The following is a 23,022-nucleotide window of genomic DNA, read 5'->3' as shown; positions in this document are numbered from 1 at the left end:
GATTTGCAGTGGCATTGGGGCACAGCAAACAAAAAAACCAGCAGTTTTCACTGGAATCAAATAACTCATGACGACAACATCATGCAAAATACAACAGTATTAAATGGTGAATTCATCTTGCAATGTAATGACAAGAGGACAGGATATAGGGCAACACTTTTTATTTGTTCATGCTACATGGCATTGCTGGCTAGGCCAGCATTTACTACCCATTATTAATTGCCACATAGTCGATGGTGGTCAGCTGCCTTCTTGAATCGTTGCAGTCCTTGGGGTATAGAGACACTCAGTGCTGTTAGGAAGGGAGTCTAGGATTTTTGATCACTGGCTGGCATTTACATGGCATAAATGCAACTTGTCAGACAAACATATTGTTCAAATGCAACAACGTGTGGACATGGAATCCTTCAACATCTAAAGAGTCGTGAATGTTGTTGTACATTGTGCAGCATTTGAAGACAGCATCTGAGGAGTGGTGAACGATACAATCAACAAACATCCTTTTTCTGATTTTACAATGGGGAAAGGGTTATTAAATGAGCAGCTGAAGATGGTGGCGCCTCAGACATGATTGAGGAACTCTTGCAGAGATGTTCTACAGCTCAAATGATTCACAGCCAACAATAACAGTCTTAATAAAATTAAAAGAGCTGCAGATACCGCAAATCAGAAACAAAAACAGAAATTGCTGGGAAAGCTCAGCAGGTCAAGCAGCATCGGTGAAGAGAAATCAGAGTTAATGTTTCAGGTCCGGTGACTCTTCCTCAGAACCATCTTCCTTTACGCTCAGTACAACTCCAACTTGGGGAGGATTGTCACCCTCATTCTCTTTGATTAGTTTTGCTGGGGCTCCTTGATATCATACTTAGTCAAACGTGGCCTTCATGTCACAGCATTCACGCTCTCCTCCCGTCAGGAAGTCAGCTCTTTTGTCTGTGATGGAACCTAAGCTGTAATGAGGCCAGGATGTTGAATTGCTCTGGTGGAACATTAACTGAGCATCACTGAGCAGGTATTGCTAAACAAGTATTGCCTGACAGTACCATTAAGAACACCTTCCATCACTTTACTGATGATCAATAGTTGATTGATGGGATGGCAATTGGCGGTTTGGGCTTTTCTTGCTTGATGCATGGGACTTGTCCATAGGTGATGGCTGTTTTAATATGTTTAGGGTGGCGATCAACTCATTGTTCACCAATTCCAACGTGCCACAGCAAGAAACCGTAATGACCTCCTCAGGAGACAGATATGGGATAGGATACCCTCCATTGTCCAGTACTTCCTGGGAGTGGAGAATCTACACCATGTTCTTCACTGCTTGCAACATATTATTGATGAGGATGAGCACCTCGCTAAGTTCTTCCCTGCACCTCCACTTCTTGCCTTTAAACAACCCAACTTTAGACAGATGATTGTTCACAGCAAATTGCCCAGCCTTCAGGACAACATCCACCCACAACTTCGCACAAGCCTGTCGTGGCAACCACTGCAAGCTGTCAGAATGTCAACGTGAATACTACCATTACACGTGGGGACACCACTCATCATGTACACAGCAGGTACTCATGTGACTCAGCCAACATTGTCTACCTCATACCCTACAGATAAGGATGCCCCGAAGCATGGTATATTGACAAGACCAAGCAGACACCACAATAATGGATGAATGAACATGATGTAACAATCGCCAGACAAGGATGGTCTCTTCCAGTTGGGGAGTATTTCAGCGATCAAGGACATTCGACCTCAGATCTTCGGGTGACCATCCTCCAAGGTGGACTTTGGGATACACAACAAAGTCGCTAAGTAAAGGCTAATGGCGAAATTCGGTACCCTCGAGAACGACCTCAACTGGAATCTTGGGTTCATGTCAGATGACGGGTGACCCCATCATACGATACACTCACACACACTCTTACAAATGATCACACTCATGCTGACCCTCTCTCATATTTCTTCACACACACACACTCTCACAGATATATACTCCATCACACTCATGCACATACACATAAGTTTATGAAATGGACGTGCATATTTTGTTCAAAAAGCACGATCTATAGGCAGTGAGTCCATGTGACATTTTATAAATTCCTCCTTTGGAAATAGGACCAGTCTGACTCAAGGTTGGAATACAGACAGACTCTAACCTCATACCTTTAATGCATTGTTTGAGCTGGGATGTCACATATTTTAAAATAAACCTTAAGTTATCTCAGAACTGTGACTTGAAAGAAGTTCTAGGATTTACATATTAATTAATCGAAACCAGCAACCCATTCTAAGTGATTAAAGACTTAACAGCAATCTAGGTTTGTTCAATACATTGCATTAGTTGTATGACACTTTGATCTTTTACTAAAAATTCTGTGTCCTAAGATCCTGCGCCACTAGCTACCTGATGAAGGAGTAGCGCTCCGAAAGCCTGTAGTTCCAAATAAACCTGTTGGACTATAACTTGGCATTGTGGGATTTTTAACCTTGTCCATCCCAATCCAAAACTGGCACCTCCACATCATAGTTACACAAGACAGCCCAACATCAGTAGGTGCTATCAAATTATCTGCAGGTCTCTGGATAGACCATGACATACTATTCACATCATATATTACTATAATTATGGTCTGTGACAGCCAGATGGGTTTTTTTTGTTTTCTTGATTTGTTGTACTTGCTCACTGTCCTGTCCTGAACATACATGGATGCCAGATCTCCAAAACATTAAATTTAAAATACCTGCCTCTAAATCCCACCACAGCCTTTACATCTACAACCCGACATCTCGCCAAAGCATTTAAGCTAGGTTTTCTATATATTCCTGATTCTTTTACCTCACAGGCAGTAGACAGAAATCAACCTTTCATTAATTCAAAGGATTATGGGCATCACTGGCTGCGCCAGCAATTATTGCCCATCCTTAGTTGCCCTTCACGATGGTGAAACGCTTCCTTCTTGAACCTGTGGAGTCCACATTGTAGAGAAAGTAGCTTTTATTTGTCATTTTTACCATATACAACTGACAGAGTAAAAATGAGACAGCGTTCCTCTAGTACCGAGGGTGCTACACGGATAGCACAAGCTACACAACCTTACACGGCATAAAGTGCACAAGAAGTGTAAAATATGCAAGTTGCAGTATAACAAAAAAAATGATGGATAATAGACATTGTTCAAGCAGCAACACGAAAGAATTTCAGATAGGAAAGAGTCCAGTTATACTGTGTTAAGGAGCCTGATGGCTTGAGGGAAGAAACTGTTGCACAGTCTGGCCGTGAGAAACCATGTGGTCTAATATCTTCTGCCAGATGGCAGGAGGGAGAAGAGTTTGAGTGAGGAGCGTGTGGGGTCTTCCACAATGCTCTTAGCCTTTCGGATGCAGTGTGTGGAGTAAATAGCATAACTAAACCCAAATTGCCATTAAGTAGGGAGTTCAAGGGTTTTGATCCAGTGACATTGAAGGAACGACAATATATTCACAGAATTAAAAATCAAAATTCCATGAACCATAAAACTTTGAACTCATTCACAGGGTGGGGACCAACAACATCATTGTGGACATTTTGAAAAGTGCAATATGGAGGGATAACCTATTTATTCATTTGTGGATATGGGTGATGCTGACACTCATTATCCACCCCTAATTGCTGTTGAGAAGGTAGGGGGGCAAGTTGCCTTCTTGAACTGCTGCCCATGGTCCCAAATAATTGTAGTGATTGTAATGAGGCCAGAAATGGGTACTGCAGATGCTGGAGATTTGAGTCAAGATTAGAATGGTGCTGGAAAAGCACAGCAGGTCAGGCAGCATCCGTGGAGCACGAAAATTGATGTTTCAGGCAAAAGATTCCTGATGAAGGAAATCTTGACTTGTAAAGAGGTCAGCCGGTGGACCTCATTGAATATGAGTTCCCTGGCTGGGAGCCCTGTCTGTCAGATATAAACAGGAGTGTCAGAGGTCCTGTTCACTCACAGCTGGTTGTGGGGAAGCTGGATCAGTGTTAGAGATTCTCCATGTGTAAATAAAGAGAGACTTGGTGACGGGATACCAGCCTCTGTGGAGTTATTTCAATAATGATAATATGTTGTAGACCTCAACATGACTCCCCAGTTTTCAGAGGCAATTAATTTACCATCAAAAGTTCTTCCTAATGCTATTTCTATTTGTTGTCAGTAAATATATTTATACAAAACACACAAAGAATTTTGTAATTATATTTTACACTAATTTGTTCTTGTCATTTTTGTTCAGCACTATTTGCAACTCATTTACTGAAACAGTCCAAGTCTGAATGCAATAAGACCTGGACAGTATCCAGGCTTGGAGTGAAAGGCGACAAGTAACATTCATACCACACAATTGCCGGGCAATGTCAATCTCCAATAAGACACAATCCAACCATTGTCCTTTGACATCTACGGTGCTACCATTACTATCAAAATCCTGAGTGTTATTGTTGACCAGAAACTCAACTAGACTCACCATATAAATACAATGGCTACAAGAACAGGCCAGAGGCTAGAAATACTGCAGTGAGCAACTCACTTCTGGACTCCCCAAAGCCTGTCCACACCCTACAAGGCACAAGCAGAGAATCTGGTGGAATATTTCCCACTAACCTGAATGAGTGCAGCTGCAACAACATGAGAAAAGGACAAAGCAGCTTATTGGCACCATTTCCACAAATGTACACCTTACCCACCACTAATGCTCAGTAGCAGCAGTGTGTATCATCCACAAGGTGCACTACAGCAATTCATCAAAGATCCTTAGCATCTTTCCACAATCCACAACCACTTCTATCTAAAAAAGGATCAGAGCAGCAGATACATGGGAACACAGGCACCTGCAAATTCCCTCCCAGTCACTCAGCATCCTGACTTGGAAATATATCGCCATACCTTCAGTGTTGCTGGGTCAAAACCCTGGAATTCCCTCCCTAATGGCATTGTGGATTTACATACAGCACACGACTGCAGCAGTTCAAGAAGGCAACCTGCCCCCTACCTTCTCAACAGCAATTAAGTGTCAGCATCACTCACATCCACGAATTAATAAAAACGTTATCCCTCCATATTGCACTTTTCAAAATGTCCACAATGATGTTGTTGGTCCCCACCCTGTGAATGATTTCAAAGTTTTATGGTTTGTAATTAAATGCAAATGAAACACCAAATTCTTTTGTGGAATTGTTCCAGAAAAGTGAAAGGATTATTGCAGAGCTATTGGAAGCTGGGCCGTTAAGTATATTCAAGGCTGAGGTAGACAGATTTTGAGAGAATCAAGGGCTGTGGGGAAAAGACAGGAAAGTGGAGTTGAGTGTGAGCATATGAATCCTGATCTTGGGGATTAGAATAGTTAGATCATTGTCTTTGACCAGCATGAACCTGATAGACTGAAGGGCCTGTGCTTGATTGCTGAATGACTTACTTCTGCTCTTAGGTTTTACAGTGTTGATATTGTTTGATGTGTGGAAGGCAGTGAGGAATTTACAAGAGCAAGGGGATGGGATGGTTGGCGGTTATAGGAAGGGGTAAAAGTCACAGGTACAGTCACTAGATGGGTTAATTCCAGGAAAGGTAAGAGAGGTAGGGCAGTTAGTGTAGGAGTCTTCTATGGCTATACCCATTTCAAACAAATATGCTGTTTTGGAAAATGTAGGTGGGTGATGGATTCTCAGGGAACGCAGCACAAACAGCCAAGTTTCTGGTATTGAGACTGGCTCTAATGCAACAAGGGGTACATCAGGTTCCAAGAGATTGATTGTGTTAGGGGACTCTCTAGTCAGAGATACAGACAGCAGCGAAAAATCAAAATGGTGTGTTGCTTCCCTGGGACCAGGATCAAGGAGATGGTTCAGAGAGGGTGCAGAATGTTGTCCGCGGGGGGGGGGGGGGGGGGGGGGAGAGAGGGGCCAGCAAGAGGTCATTGTACACATTGGAACCAATGACATAAGAAGGGATAAGGTTGAAATTTTGAAGGGAAATTACAGAGAGTTAGACAGGAATTTAAAAAGGAGGTCCTCAGGAGTAGTAATATCTGAAATACTCCCAGTGCTACGAGCTAGTGAGGGCAAGAATAGCAGAATAGAGATGAATGCATGGCTAAGGAGCTGGTGTATGGGAAAAGGATTCACACTTTTGGATCATTGGAATCTCGTTTGGGGTAGAAGTGACCTGTACAAGAAGGACGGATTGCACCTAAATTGGAAGGGGACTAATATACTGGCAGGGAGATTTGAGAGACCTGCTCCAGAGGATTTAAACTTGTAAGGTGGTGGGCTGGGACCCAGGGAGATAATGAGGAAAGATTTCAATCTGAGACTGGTACAGTTGAGAAAAGAGGCGAGCCAAACAGTCAGGTAGGCAGGGACATGGTAGGACTGATCAATTAAACTGCATTTATTTCAATGCAAGAGGCCTAACAGGGAAGGCAGATGAACTCCGGGCATGGTTAGGAAAATGGGACTGGGATATCATAGCAATTACAGAAACATGGCTCAGGGATGGGCAGCTTAATGTTCCAGGATACAAATGCGACAGGAAGAATAGAAAGGGAGGCAAGAGAGGAGGGGGAGTGGCACTTTTGATAAGGGACAGCATTATAGCTGTGCTGAGGGAGGATATTCCTGGAAATACATCCAGGGACGTTACTTGGGTGGAACTGAGAAATAAGAAAGGGACGATTCCCCTTATTGGGATTGTATTATAGACCCCCTAATAGTTAAGAGGGAAATTGAGAAACAAACTTGTAAGGAGATTTCAGTTATCTGTAAGAATAATAGGGTGGTTATGGTAGGGGACTTTAACTTTCCAAACATGGACTGGGACTGCCATAGTGTTAAGGGTTTAGATGGTGAGGAATTTGACAAGTGTGTACAAGACAATTTTCTGATTCAGTATGCAGATGTACCTATTAGAGAAGGTGCAAAACCTGACCTACACTTGGGAAATAAGGCAGGGCAGGTGACTGAGGGGTCAGTGGAGGACCAATTTGGGACCAGCAACCATAATTCTATTAGATTTAAAATAGTGATGGAAAAGGATAGACCAGATCTCAAAGTTGAAGTTCTAAATTGGAGAAGATAACTTTCAAAAGCTGATTGCGGGCAGATGTTTGTATGTAAAGGGATGGTTGGAAAATGGGAAGCCTTCAGGAATGAGATAACGAGAATCCAGAGAATGTATATTGCTATTAGGGTGAAAGGAAAGGCTGGTAGGCATAGGGAATGCTGGATGACTGAAGAAATTGAGGATTTGGTTAAGAAAAGGAAGGAAGCATATGTAAGGTATAGTCAGGATAGATCGAGTGAATCCTTAGAAGAGTATAAAGGCAGTACGAGTATACTTAAGAGGGAAATCAGGAGGGCAAAAAGTGGACATGAGATGGCTTTGGCAAATAGAACTATGGAGAATCTAAAGGGGTTTTACAAATACATAAAGGACAAAAGGGTAACTAGGAAGAGAATAGGGCCCCTCAAAGAACAGCAAGGCAGCCTTTGTGTGGAGCCGCAGAAAATGGGGGAGATACTAAACGAGTATTTTGCATCAATATTTACTGTGGAAAAGGATATGGAAGATATAGAATGTAAGGAAATAGATGGTGACACCTGGCAAAATGTCCATATTACAGAAGAGCAATTGCTGGATGCCTTGAAATGCATAAAGGTGGATAAATGCCCAGACCTGATCAGAAATAACCTAAAACTCTGTGGGAAGCTAGATAGGTGATTGCTAGGCTTCTTGCTGAGATATTTGTATCTTCGATAGTCACAGGTGAGGTGTCGGATGACTGGAGGTTGGCTAACATGGTGCCACTGTTTAAGAAGGGTGGTAAGGACAAGCCAGGGAACTATAGACCAGTGAGCCTGACATTGGTGGTGGGCAAGTTGTTGGAGGGAATCCTGAGGGACAGGATGCACATGTATTTGGAAAGGCAAGGGCTGCTTCGTGGCAGTCAACATGGCTTTGTGCATGGGGAATCATGTCTCACAAACTTGATTAAGTTTTTTTGAAGAAGTAACAAAAAGGATTGATGAGGGAAGAGTGTTATATGGACTTCAGTAAGGCATTCGACAAGGTTCCGCATGGGAGGCTGGTGAGCAAGGTTAGATCTCAAGGGTACAGGGAGAACTAGCCATTTGGATACAGAACTGGCTCAAAAGGTAGAAGGCAGAGGGCGGAGGGTTGTTTTTCAGACTGGAGGCCTGTGACCAGTGGAGTGCCACAAGGATCGGTGCTGGGTCCTCTACTATTTGTCATTTATGTAAATGATTTGGATGTGAGCATAAGAGGTACAGTTAGTAAGTTTGCAGATGACACCAAAATTGGAGGTGTAGTGGACAGCGAAGGAGGTTACAGCAGATTACAACAGAATCTTGACCAGATGGGCCAATGGGCTGAGAAGTGGCAGATGGAGTTTAATTCCGATAAATGCGAGGTGCTGCATTTTGGGAAAGCAAATCTTAGCAGGACTTATACACTTAATAGTAAAGCCCTAGGGAGAGTTGCTGAACAAAGAGACCTTGGAATGCATGTTCACAGCTCCTTGAAAGTGGAGCTGCAGGTAGATAGGACAGTAAAGGCGGCGTTTGGTATGTTTGCTTTTATTGATCAGAGTATTGAGTACAGGAGTTGGGAGGTCATGTTGCGGCTGTACAGGACACTGGTTAGGCCACTTTTGGAATATTGCGTGCAATTCTGGTCTCCTTCCAATTGGAAAGATGTTGTGAAACTTGACAGGGTTCAGAAAAGATTTACAAGGATGTTGGAAGATTTGGGCTACAGGGAGAGGCTGAACAGACTAGGTCATCGGAGGTTGAGGGGTGACCTTATAGAGGTCTACAAAATCATGAGGAGCATGGATAGAATAAACAGACAAAGTCTTTCCCTGGGGTGGGGGAGTCCAGTAATAGAGGACATGGGTTTAAGGTGAGAGGGAAAAGATATGAAAAAGACATAAGGGATAACTTTTTCACACAGAGGATAGTACGAGTATGGAATGAGCTGCCAGAGGAAGTGGTGGAAGCTGGTACAATTGCAACATTTTAAAGACATTTGGATAGGGATATGAATAGGAAAGGTTTGGAGAGATATGGGCCAGGTGCTGACAGGTGGGACTAGATTGGATTGGGATATCTGGTCGGCATGGACAAGTTGAACCGAAGGGTCTGTTTCCATGCTGTACACCTCTATGACTCTGTATACTGGCCTTGGGAACAGTCCAAAGAAGGTTCACTTGGTTGATTCTGGCTATGGAAGGATCTTTTTCATAAGGAAATGGTGAATAGTTTGGCTTGTACTGATTCAGAAGGGGAGGTGATCTAATTGAATCATAAAATATTTTTAAGAGGGCCTGACAGGATAGATGTGGGGAGGTTACCTTTATGGGAGAGTCTAAGGCCAGAGGGCATAATCTCAGAGTAAGGAGTTACCCATTTAAGATGAATTTCTTCTTTCAGAGGATTATGAATTTGAGAAATGAAAGAAAATATTAATCTGTCTTGCTATCTTATCAACATGTCTCACTACATTCAGTACTATGGATATGCACTTCCTCTACACCTTCCCATCCTCCCATTTATTATGTATTTTCACAGAGCTGTCAAGGTTAAGTCACTAAGAATAATCAAGGCTGAGATAGGCAGATTTTTAATCAGTGAGGGGAATCAAGAGGCATGGCAAAAAATGCTGAAAAAGTGAATTTGAGAATGATTAAGAGACATGGATAGGAAAGGTTTAGATCTGGACCAAACACAGGCAAATTGGGAAACCTGGTGGACATCAACAAGTTAGGCTGAAGGGCCAGTTTCCATGCTGGGTACCTGTTTGATTCTATGACATCAGTCATGAAGTCAGCAAGTGGTGGACAACACTAAATGGGCCAAAATAGCTCACTTCTCCTAGAACTTATGGTTTTAACTTTTCGCAAGGTGACAAGGAAGATTGAAAAGCTTAGTGCAGTTAATTTGATCTACATGGTTTTAGCAAGACTTAGCAAAACAATGACTCACACAGCTGATTGCTTTAAAAAAAACCATGGGAACTACAGGAATGTAGCAAGCTTAAAATAAAATTAGTTAAGTAGCAGGATACGAGGGGCAACGACAATATTTTTCCAATTCGAAACCTGTTTCTAGTGGGTTTCAACACTTGGTGGCCTACATTTGGTTGTCCAAATGTATGACTTGAGCTTAAAGATATGGGCCATGATCAAGACATTTGCAGACAATGAAAAAAATGGCCACATGGTTGATAGGGTGGAGGAAAACTGTGAAATGCACACAAAAAAAAAAATCAACGGACTGGTCAAATGAGAGACAAGTGAAAAATTGAACTCAACCTGGAGAAGTATGAGCTGGGGAGTTCAAACAACGCAGAGGAACCGGGAGAGGCAATGACCTAAGAGGTATTCAAAATAGACGATTCGTCCAGAGACCAAAGTAATGTCCTGGGAACTGGATTTAAATCCAGCTGTGGCAGATTGTGCAATTTTAAAAATCTGGAATTAAGATAACTATGAAACCACTATCAACCGTTAGGGGAAAAAAACATCTAGCTCATTAATATGTGTTAGGGAAGGAAATTTCTGTCCTTACCTGGTCTGGCTTACATGGGACTCCTGACCCACAGCAACATGGTTGACTCTTAACTGCTCTCTGGGCAATTAGACATGGAAAATACATACAAGCCTAGCCAATGATGCCCACTTCTTGTGAAAGAATTTTTAAAAATACACAATAAATGGGAGGATGGAAAGGTGTAGAGGAAGTGCATATCCATAGTACTGAATGCAGTGAGACAGGTAGATAAGATAGCAAGACAGATTAATATTTTATTTCATTAGCCATTTATTAATACAACACTAAATACATTGTGCTGGAGCTAAGTAAGACATTAGCTAGTCCACAATTTACATACTGGCTGCAGTTCTGATCACCCCATTACAATAACTGGACCAGAGATGGTACAAAGACGATTTACAAGGATGTTACCAGGAGTGTTAAATAGCAGGTTTGAGGAAAAATTGAGGCACGGGGTTGTTTCCCTTTAGACAGCTCAGGACAGATTTTCTGGAGTACAAAATTGAGAGAGGCCTACTAAGAATAGATGGGAAGGATTTATTTACTTTAGCAGAAGAGTCAATGACTGGAATGCATTCCTATCAAGTGATTGGTACAAGAATCAGAAGGGAGACTAGGAAGATTGTTTTCACCCAAAGGATAATAGGAGTCTAGAACTCCTGCCTGAAGGGATAGCAGAGGCAAAAACTCAAATTATTTACAAGGTATCTGGTTGTGCACCTGATTTTCTGTTACCTAGAGGAATGCAGACCAAGTGCTAAGAAATGGAATTAAGCTGGGTGGTTCAATTTTTGAGGTAAGATGGGCAGAGTGGCCTCTTGTTGTGCCACAAGTGTTGCTCAATACAGGAGAATAAATGTGCCAGAGATATGGAGAGAGGGTAGTGGAGTAGCAGTACATAAATTGACTCTTTAGGAGCGTCGGCACAGATCAATGGCCACTTTGCACTGTTAAGATTCTGTTCTGCATTTATTACATGATGATTCAATATAGAAAAAGACTGCATTCTAATTTTCCAAATTTCAGTCAGTTTACAATTCAACTGCATTTGGACCTTTTTTTATCTTAGATACCTGGACTGCTGGATTCGTTACCAATACTTAACACTTTGCATGAAGCTCTTCCTAGTATCTCACCATAACAATACAGGATGCAATTAGAGAGGGTAGTTAGATTATAAATCACCAACACACACACATGATGAGCCACATTGCTGTTTTTCTATTCTAAGTTTACCATTAACTAATTGAAGTTCATGTTTTTCAGTCCTACTTGCCTAAATTAATTTCAGTAATATCCCATATTACCCTACCATTTAATGTGACACAATGGATTTTTGAGGATTTGGACGTCAGTCCTCCTAAGTATAAAATACAGAACTCGTGCAGCTATTTCATAACATCAATAACAATCGAAGTTATTTTCAACAAAATGTAAATCTAACATTTCCTCGAAAAACAATACAAATAACACGTACTCACCTTTAAAATAGGATCCCTGTCTTGATGACAACAGGACCTACTGGAATCAAATCGTGTCCTTCCGAAGTCACAAATTCCACTGGCAAAGTTCCATCTCAAGGCCTCTCTCTGGAAAGCAGCACTCAAAGCGAAAGTCCGAAATTGCCAAGTCTTTTTGTTGCAAGACCACAATACTGATGGAAGATTTCTCGCACAGCCGCTATGATGCTGCAGCTGCCAAACTAACCAGGCGGCCATCTTGAAACAACTGTCCGTCGCCTGCTCTGACAACTTAGCAATGCGTCAGAAACACCGGCGCGCAGGCGCACTGCTCCAGGCTGGGGAGTTGAACAGTGAATGCGCGCGCCTGATGGCAAAACAATGTACAGCGCTATGTTGAACAATCGAGAATGACTTAACAATTTCTCAAATCAATTTGTCTTTATAGGCAAAAAAAAACCCAAAACAAAAAGGCGAATGCTGGAAATCAGAAACAAAAACAGATATTGTTGGAACAGTTGAAACGTTAATTCTATTTTCCCCCACAGATGAGTCTTCCCAGCAATTTCTGCCTTTACAGGCGATAATCAATTTATGACTACTTGTACTGTGTTAATATTTCAAATTATTTCAGGTCTTAGAATCTCAGCACAGTTACAGCACAGAAGGCCGAGATGACTCGAGATGTTAGCTTGCTGCCTGTCCATAGATGCTAGGAGAAAGTGAGGACTGCAGATGCTGGAGATCAGTGCTTAAAAATGTGTTGCTGGAAAAGCGCAGCAGGTCAGGCAGCATCAAAGGAACAAGAGAATCGACGTTTCGGGCAGAAGCCCTTCTTCATAGCCCTTCTTAGATGCTGCCTAACGTGCTGTGATCTCCAGCACTTGTTTTCAGTACAGATTCCACATCTGCACTAATTTGTTCCTCCTTTCATCAAATGCCAATAGCTTTCAGTGCCCTTCAGTTTTCGATCCTTTGGTTTTTGTCAAGAACACCACATTTCTTGATTAAATTTTATTTTGCATCTGTCTAATCATTCCATGAGCTTCTTGACATCTGTCACTAACCTCTGTTCACAAATATGTAGTTTTGTATAATCTGCAAATTTTGAAATTGTACCCCGTATACATACTCCAAACATAGATCAAGACGAGCAACAGTCCTTCTCCTTTGTAATTCTATGGTACTGATTGCAGACTTTTTCTCATTAGGTAGAGAGCTATTTTGCTTCTATAAATGTTATGGAGACTTGTTTCACAAGAAGTCATGCTGTCCATGAGATAAGTTGTCACTTTAACACAAGTTTCCTTCAAGCCTAGCAGAAGCTCCTGCATCACGCAAAGTAAATTGAAACAGCATTAAGTAAAGAATTACTTTGTGGTAGCCCTTAGCTATAATGAGTTGTCACAATATTCAGGTGCTGAAATAGAAAGCATATGATAGATAAGGAGATAAATGAAGCTGAGAGAATGTGCAAGGGTGTGCATTCACGTTGATTTAACTGTAACCATAACCATCTTTGTCAAGTTGTTGAATCTCTTACAATTGTGGCGGTTTGGTTTTGGGTAGTAAAGGAGGTAAAGGTGATAGGTCGGATGGGAAAGTAGAGCGGATTGGTGAGAAGGAAGATGGACAGATGGGACAGGTCATGAAGACTGTGCTAAGCTGGAAGGTTGGAACTGGGATAATATGGGGGAGGGGGGTGGTGGAAATGAGGAAACTGGTGAAATCCATGTTGATGGCATGGGGTTGGAGGGTCCCAAGGCAGAAGATGAGTTGTCCTTGGGTGGAAAGGGAGTAGTGACAGAGAAGGGCCAGGGCCTGCATGTCCTTGACAGAGTGGGAGGGGGAGTTCAAGTGTTCGGTCACAGGGCAGTGGTATCAGTGGGTTCATTGGTACGGGTAACCTGGAGATGTTCAGAGAATGTTTTCACATTCTCTTCCCCCACCACCTTACCCCAGTTCCAACCATCCTCATGACCTGTCCCATCTGTCCATCTTCCTTCCTACCCATCACTCCACTCTCCCCTCCAATCTATCACTTTTACCCCCACCTCCATCCATCTATTGTACTCTCAGCTACCTTCCCCCAGCCTTACTCATTTATCTCTCCACCCCCTAAAAGTACATTAGTGATGCAGATGGGTTTTCAAACAACAATTGACAATAGTTACATGGACATGATTAGGCTAACTTTTTATTCCTTCAAAATTTCACCATCTGCCATGGTGGATTTCAACCCATAAACCCAGAAGATTAGCCTGGGGTCTGGCTTACAATTCCAATCACTGTTTTTTCTCTACTGCTTCCCCTCATTGGGAGCAAAAGCTGGCTGAAAACAGAAGAGAATCAAAATCCCAGTGGAGCAGCCAAGAAAAAAGTACTGATTAAAAGGGTCAGTAGCAGCACAGACATTAACAGGTAAGCTAAGCATTCCCTGATTGACGAGATAAGCAGAGCAAGCCAAATACTACACTTCATGGAGCTAGAGGCCAAAGAGCTTCCATGAATGCTTGCAAATCTTGTGGAAGGAGATGAATGTGGCTATGCAAGACTCGTGACTCTTTTGCAGTGCAAGGAAACGTTTAAACAACCATACCCATAGCAGCCAAGATAAGCCATCCACGTCACCAGAGAGCAAGTGCTTTCTCAAGCTTGCCCACGTAGCCATCAAAACACAGAAGCAAGCTACTAATGAGCCTACAGTGACAAATAAAAGCTGAATACATTATCTACTAGCCAGAAATATTTAAAATAAGGACCATTGAAATCTCAAGATATTCAAGACATGAGTCAGGGCTAAGAATCCCAGGCATTCCCTATCTTTGGGCTCAGTTCAGATTGGTGAATTGGTTCAAACACATAAGGTATCAGTGCTGACAGGCTGGGATAGTGGAATCAACAGCACTGTGGAAGTAGTTGAAATACCTGTAGAGAAATAGTAATAATGTTGATTTTTAAAAAAGGTGGAATAAACAACTCAAGGCAGTGATTTAGAAAAAAACAAAAACATTAACTGGGAAGTAAAACTAAAAACAAGTGAGTGCTGGTAGGTCACCCTGATATCTCAAAGAGTCAGCTGCCATCAATTACACAAATGTTATCATCAGGTAAGAATTCATGCTTCACCAGATTATTATATGATTCTGCATTTGTGCAAATTGCAAAGGATTAGTTGCAGTCAACACCAATTTATTTAGTTAGAGTGAATCTGCGCTGCTCGTTGGATGCTGCCTGAACTGCTGTGCTCTTCCAGCACCACTGATCCAGAATCTGGTTTCCAGCATCTGCAGTCATTGTTTTTACCTACCTGAATCTGTTAAGCACAGAGCAGGACAGCGATTCTTTAGCAAATAACCATGTTCAACACCAACGAATCCACACAGATTTCTAGGAAAGCCATTCAAGACGAATATTTTTATAATCAGTTTGATTACATTTGAGATTGTCATCCTGACTGACATTAATTTTGTTCCTTTAGTGCTTCACATCAATAATTTTCACAGACACCAGTTTTGTAAATTTAATTGACGGGACTAACTATAGATAACTGAATTTTTCAGAATCTCTTGCCCCCAAGATGGTTTGTGTGTGAATTAATCTTTATGAAATCACAACATAAAGCATTCTTCAAAATTTGTGAGAAGATTTGTAGCTCGGGTGCTCGTTGTTGTGGTTCTGTTTGCTGAGCTGGGAATTTGTGTTGCAGACATTTCGTCCCCTGTCTAGGGGACATCCTGTACTTGGGAGCCTCCTGTGAAGCGCTTCTGTGTTGTTTCCTCCGGCATTTATAATGGTTTGTCTCTCCCGCTTTCGGTTGTCAGTTCCAGCTGTCCGCTGCAGTGACCGGTATATTGGGTCCAGGTCAATGTGTTTGTTGATAGAATTTGTGGATGAGTGCCATGCCTCTAGGAGTTCCCTGGCTGTTTGCTGTTTGGCTTGTCCTATAATAGTAGTATTGACCCAGTCGAAGTCACGTTGCTTGTCATTTGCATGTGTGGCTACTAAGGATAGCTGGTCATGTCGTTTCGTTGGATACGGATCATTAGCGGTCTTCCTGTTTGTCCTATGTAGTGTTTTGTGCAGTCCTTGCATGGGATTTTGTACACTACATTGGTTTTGCTCATGCTGGGTATCGGGTCCTTTGTCCTGGTGAGTTGTTGTCTGAGAGTGGCTGTTGGTTTGTGTGCTGTTATGAGTCCTAGTGGTCATAGTAGTCTGGCTGTCAGTTCAGAAATGATCCTGATGTATGGTAATGTGGCTAGTCCTTTGGGTTGTGGCATGTCCTCATTCCATTGTCTTTCCCTTTGGCATCTGTTGATGACATTGCGGGGTATCTGTTTTTGGCGAATACATTGTAGAGGTGTTCTTCTTCCTCTTTTTGCAGTTCTGGTGTACTGCAGTGTGTTGTGACCCTTTTAAACAGTGTCTTGATACAACTCCTTTTGTGTGTGTTGGGGCGGGAAGACAGCTAATGATCCGTATCCACGAACAGCAACTAGCCACGAAGCGACATGACCAGTTGTCCTTAGTAGCCACACACGCAGATGACAAGCAACATGAGTTCAACTGGGACAACACTACTATTATAGGACAAGCCAAACAGAGAACAGCCAGGGAATTCCTAGAGGCATGGCACTCATCCACAAATTCTATCAACAAACACATCAACCTGGACCCAATATACCGGCCACTGCAGCGGACAGCTGGAACTGACAACCGGAAGCGGCAGAGACAAACCACTATAAATGCCGGAGGAAACACCACAGAAGCGCTTCACAGGAGGCTCCCAAGCACTGAGGATGTCTCCTAGACAGGAGACAAAATGTCTGCAACACAAATTCCCAGCTTGGCGAACAGAACCACAACAACATAAAGCATTCTGTTTGAAAAACATGCATCCCACAAGTTAGGTGAAATAATTCAAATAATATAACAATACGAATATCACAACTTCCTAAATGTTTCATATTTGGTTCAATGGTGAAATAACTAGCTTTTTTGAATACTCTAAGTTAAGAAAGCATTGTATTTTGAAATTTTATGAAGCAATGAAAGTTGGTTCCAGAATTTACATTTTGAGCTACAAAAATGTTCACAAATGTGTTTATCTTTAAAATATTAGAAATAAAGAGAAGCACATGATTATTTTAAGATCTTATCTTAAAAAGGGATTATGCTATTTTGGAAGTTAGAGTCTATTGGGTAGTTTTTTTTCAAAACCTTTGCTGCTTAAAAATTAGCTCGGCCAAGATGGGTAGGGAGAGTGAAATACATTTAAGGAAGGTGATCATGTTGAAAATTTGCGTTAATTTAAACAGACAGAAAATCAGACATGAAATATCAGATAAGTTCTATAACAGACATGCAATCCTCCATAAAGGATATTAGTGAACCAGATGGATCACAAATGTGGACAGGGACAAGGCAATGGAGTGATCGGAAAAGAAATCAAGCCCAGCTGGAGTGAGAGCCCACATACTGGGCATGGGGCTCAGGTCAAATAGAATGATGAGTAAGGACATAGAAAGCAGAATTTTGAATAAAGTTGACTTTCTGGAAGGACGAAAAATTGGAGGGGAGCCATACAACATTTTAAAAATATTCAGCAACAAACAAACAGAGGCAAAGTGATAGCAAATGACATCAAAGCAGTGCCTGCCTAGTTCTGTCATCACCTTTCCACCCAGGCAATACTTAGTGTCACAAGGTAAAGAAAAACATAATTTGCCACTACAAGTGACATATTGAAAATTCTTGGAACATGGGCATTGCTGGAAAGGCTTGATGCCAAGAACTTGTCCAAAAAAGTCAATACATAAAAATAACAGAGTGCAAAGACATTGGAAATCTCTAGTTTAACAAACATTCACTCATCAGTGTTACAGAAACTTGCTCACTAGTCCCAAATTAAAGGATAAGGGAGTTGTGGATGCTTCCAGAGTTAGTTGGCACTTTAGTCTGAAATTATGCTGTTGGCATGACATACCATTGCACATTCATAGAATACAAGACTTTTTTGTTTATGTAGCCTTGCACATTCTTGTCAGGTGCATGGTTGTGAGCACAACGACAGAACTCGAGGCATTGAGAATTGAGCAATTTCAAAGAATGGTACTCTTGTTCACTGTAGGATATTTGCTAGCTAAAAAAAGAGAAACATCCTCCACAGTGAATCAATAGTCACTAGAAAAAACAACTTTAGACAGTGCATTACTGATAGGCTGTTTATTGCTTTATAAAGTGATAGTAACAAAGATAGAGTAAAGAAGTCACTTTCATTGCAAGGTTGACTGGCCATTTAATTCTTTTAATTGTTTCAACTTTTTAAAAATGGATCCTACATCCCTGCAAATAATGGTTGACACAAACTCATCTGCTCCATGTGTGCAATTAAAAAAAAGAAATTGCCCAGGCTTAAGATCTGAAACAAAAAAAAAAATTGTTTACAGCAAGTTTACCAGCATCTGTGGGAAGAAAGCCAAGTTAAGGTTTCAAAACTGGTAATTCTTCATCAGAACTAACCATCTAACCATGGAGGCATCACAACTTATTGTTAATTTAGGACTAGGGAGGAGCTTTCTGCAAAACCAATTGATGAGTAAACATTTGTGAAACTAAAGATTTTCAGTATCTTTGCATTCTGTTTTTCTTAATGTATTGACTTTTTTTTTGGACAAGCTATCCCAAATTTAGGCAATACTCTTAGAACATTCATTACATAAACCAATTTTAAGGGTACTCCACAGTATGTTTGGGACAGGTAAATTTAAAATTAACAGTATCCATTTTGACATGGCTGAAATTCAAAATTTCACAGCCATTGGGAAAATGTGCCTCAGTATTTATTCCATCACAAATTTAAGATTGGGAATATTACATAATGATTATTGTTAATAGACTACTAATCCAGGGATTATGATCTGATATCAGCTCAAATTCCATCACAGCAGCTGGGGAATTCAAAGTCAGTTAATTAAATCCACCTGTAATAAAAAAGTTAATAATGTCCTTTCAGAAAGGAAACTTGCTACCAAGTTTTGCCTAAATGTGACTCTAGACCCAAACAACTCAAGTGTCTATTTCAGACAGAATTTAAGACTCAATTTAGTTGCATGCTTACCACTTCAAGGTCAGTCAGGAATGAGCAATATTTGCTGGCTTTGCCAGTGACATCTGGATTCTTGTGAATGAGTAGAAAAATATGTGCAATAATACAAAGGAGTAGAACTTTTAAGTTTAATCATAAATATAGAATTTTTCAAATCAGAAAATCTTTACTTTTATAGATTTTTACAACAACCAGGTCTATTGTCATGCCATGAAACAATTCCTCCACATAGCTTAAGATTTTGCTTTTATTTACAAGTATACCAAATAAATCTAATCTCTATACCATAATTGGAACAAGATTGTCAGCCTATTGTCCTGACAAATCTTGGTAACACATCACCTCAATATCAAATTTAAATAAATAAATAAATAAATTCGGCATGGACAGGTTGGACCAAAGTGTCTGTTTCCATGCTGTACATCTCTATGACTGTAGACCATAAGTTATCTTGATACATTTTATCTGCAAATGAAGGGGGTGTCTTTGTCCTGATATTGATTTCCCTTATTCCGTAGTCTAATGCCTATTTTCTATTTAATCCCCATTTTGTCAGATGATTCTTACACAGACGAATGTGATTACAAACAAATATTGATCATATGATTTCTCAAGACTTGATTTTTGTTGCCTCTGTACCATAATGACAATTTCACTATTCTTGCAACATATTAATATCTTCCTTCTACTTAAGGAAACTTGACAAGTTTATCAATTAAAAATAACATTGAATACAGAGCAAATACTGTTGAAAGCATTGGACCACCTTGACAATTAAGGATTTTCTTTCCTAGTTTTAGGATTGATTTGTCTCGTGGTTGTCCAGTGGAGTTAAGTTTTATAAACATTGTAAAGCAAGGAGAGAAACGACTCCTGAAGCACAAACAAGTTTAAGGAAGGGCTTTTAGTTTAAACCATATTTTTATGCCACTCTGTCCAACAAACTTCTGCTTGGGAGGACTGAAGAAGGAACAAAGAAGATTGATGCAGGAAGAGCAGTAGATGTGATCTATATGGACTTCAGTGAGTATTCAACAAGGTTCCCCATGGGAGACTAATGAGCAAAGTTAGATCTCATGGAACACAGGGAGAACTCGCCAGTTGGATATAGAACTGGCTCAAAGGAAGAAGACAGAAGATGATGGCGGAGGGTTGTTTTTCAGACTGGAGGCCTGTGACCAGTGGAGTGCCACAAGGATCGGTGCTGGGTCCTCTACTATTTGTCATTTATGTAAATGATTTGGATGTGAGCATAAGAGGTACAGTTAGTAAGTTTGCAGGTAATACCAAAATTGGAGGTGTAGTGGACAGCGAAGAGGGTTACCTCAGATTGCAACAGGATCTGGACCAGATGGGTCAATGGGCTGAGAAGTGGCAGATGGAGTTTAATTCCGATAAATGCGAGGTGCTGCATTTTGGGAAAACAAATCTTAGCAGGAATTATACACTTAATGGTAAGGTCCTAGGAAGTGTTGCTGAACAAAGAGACCTTGGAGTGCAGCTTCATAGCTCCTTGAAAGTGGAGTCGCAGGTAGATAGGATAGTGAAGAAGGCATTTGGTATGCTTTCCTTTTCTGGTCAGAGTACTGATTACAGGTGTTGCGAGGTCATTTTGCGGCTGTATAGGACATTGGTTAGGCCACTGTTCAAATACTGCGTGCAATTCTGGTCTCCTTCCTATTGGAAAGATGTTGTGAAACTTGAAAGGGTTCAGAAAATATTTACAAGGACGTTGCCAGGGTTGGAAGATTTGAGCTATAGGGAGGGGCTGAACAGGCTGGGGCGGTTTTCCCTGGATCATTGGAGGTTGAGGGGTGACATTATAGAGGTTTACAAGATTATGAGGGGCATGGAGAGAGTAAATAGGCAAAGTCTTTTCCCTGGGGTTGGGGAGTCCAGAACTAGAGGGCATAGGTTTAGGGTGAGAGAGGAAAGATATAAAAGAGACCTAAGGGGCAACATTATCACACAGAGGGTGGTATGTGTATGGAATGAGCTGCCATAGGATGTGGTGGAGGCTGGTACAATTGCAACACTTAAGAGGCATTTGAATGGGTGTATGAATAGGAAGTGTTTGGATAGATATGAGCCGGGTGCTGGTAGGTGGGACTGGATTGGGTTGGGATATCTGATCATCATGGATAGGTTGGATCAAAGGACCATGCTGTACATCTCTATGACTCAGTAGGTTGGTATTTAAACATTTGTTTTACATCGTTTCTCTCTCAAATTAGTACTAGCAGCTTCAGTCATATAGATACCAGTTGAAAGATTTTGGAAGTTGTAATCTTTAAACGGACACGATAAGTACCGCTATGGAACTCTACAAACAGTCCAAATCTTGAGAAATTTAAGTTAGATTTTCAAATTCATAGAATTTACGACGTCTAAATATTAGTAATTCGTATCGAGATTTAAGTAAAACGACTCCCACAGATCACTTTAAATTCATTGTACACGAATTATTGAATGACTTTCACTTTAACACAGCGAAAACAGTTGCGGAAATTGTACATTACTGGGTACAAACCATATGCAAATACTTTGAACAAAGATAATCAAATTAGAGGAAACGATACAAGTGATAAAATTATAGCGGATGATAGAGAACTGAGACGAAAACAGAGAGCACAGGAAGAAACCAAGCGGGTCTAGCAACCGAGAGACAGACTATTAAGATTTCGAGCCTCGTTTAACTTTTCTTCAGAATAACTTAAAAAAGAGATTTAAAGGTGTAAACGCAAAAATAACGAGACAACAGCTCGATGCTTCGCCAGCCGTCACGTGATTTAACCGACCTGGCCTCAGGAGGCCAAAGGTCAACATGCGGAAAACATTACTTTTAACACATTTATGTTGGCAACTATGTTGCTGCATTTTATGTACAAATTGCTTTCAACCTTTGGATCAATTTAATTTTCCCTGCAAAGAAACAAAAACGCTTCCGGTAGACGGCTGAACCAATCGGGAGCTTTCTTACAGTGCGCTTTGGTTGGAGTGTCGCGTGACCAAGCGTGGACCAATCGGAGGTGTCGTTCTAGGCAGGCCCGCGGAAAGTCAAAGGCCGTTTGAAAACGTTTTTTTCTAATGTTTCGAAATTATTTTCCTCAAAATTAAAGCGTTTAGCTTTTCTTTTAACCGCCTGCACTCTTCAGAGCGGCGACGGAGAGGAAGCGGTTTGTCTTAAAGTCCGAAGTCTCGAGACGTGTCTTTGACTTTGTTTCTTATGCTCGGTTTTATTTGTTCCGAAGGAGGTTGAAAGGGGGAGGGGAGGAAGAGAAATTTCCGGCCAAGATCAGAGTACTGCGGATTGAGGTCTGAAAACACTCGGCTGGGCCCCGAAGTGAGATTGTGAATGGGAGACGGCAGTCTGGGACTCGTGTGAGGACAGTGGGGCCTTCCCTCCCTCACCCTCACCCCCACCCCCACCCACTACAACACACTGGAGCGGTAAGTGAAAGGAAGGACTGCGGCAAACTGAAAGGGCATTAGACAGAAGCCCGAAATAATTTACACTCACACGTAGTATGATAGTTGTGCTGAGAACGTGTTTATGTTGTATTCCTGTGTTTTCAGTCCTTAGCAGAAAGATTGGTGCTCCCCGTATCTCTTCTCCCCCAAACAGTATTCTGATATTTATTGAAACAATTTGTAGCTATGCGAAGCGTGCGATCGATAACCTTTTTTTTCGATTATTTGTGGTACTTTGTTTTTGCAGCGTCCTCCAAGTTAATTCCTTTGGAATAATGTTTTATGAGAGACGAATTAAATATTTGTTTTATGCCTATATGGAGTGTACTTATAGCCACAAAATGCGACTTGTCGAAGGCATTTTGTACTCATTCGGTTAATCTGATAGTCTTAATGAATAA

At 41.2% G+C, this 23,022-nt stretch overlaps 2 protein-coding genes across 3 annotated transcripts in view; one reads left to right on the top strand and one right to left on the bottom strand.

The window, feature by feature from the left end:
* spg7 (SPG7 matrix AAA peptidase subunit, paraplegin) overlaps positions 1–12,307 on the bottom strand; it is a 66,875-nt gene extending 54,568 nt beyond the window's left edge. For both annotated transcript variants that reach the window (XM_060838044.1, XM_060838043.1), the window contains exon 1: positions 12,061–12,307. In XM_060838044.1, the coding sequence (XP_060694027.1) occupies positions 12,061–12,297 (237 nt within the window). In that variant the 5' untranslated portion in view covers positions 12,298–12,307. The remainder of the gene's footprint in view (positions 1–12,060) is intronic.
* A 9,925-nt stretch (positions 12,308–22,232) lies between these two features.
* ankrd11 (ankyrin repeat domain 11) overlaps positions 22,233–23,022 on the top strand; it is a 213,297-nt gene continuing 212,507 nt past the window's right edge. Inside the window, exon 1 of the mRNA XM_060838042.1 lies at positions 22,233–22,600. The gene's annotated coding sequence lies outside the window, so the exon portion shown is untranslated. The remainder of the gene's footprint in view (positions 22,601–23,022) is intronic.

Source organism: Hemiscyllium ocellatum, chromosome 17 (assembly GCF_020745735.1).
Source record: "Hemiscyllium ocellatum isolate sHemOce1 chromosome 17, sHemOce1.pat.X.cur, whole genome shotgun sequence".
NCBI classification, from domain to species: domain Eukaryota; kingdom Metazoa; phylum Chordata; class Chondrichthyes; order Orectolobiformes; family Hemiscylliidae; genus Hemiscyllium; species Hemiscyllium ocellatum.
The sequence above is the reverse complement of the archived record's forward strand: the minus strand, read 5'-3'. Positions and strand labels throughout refer to the sequence as shown.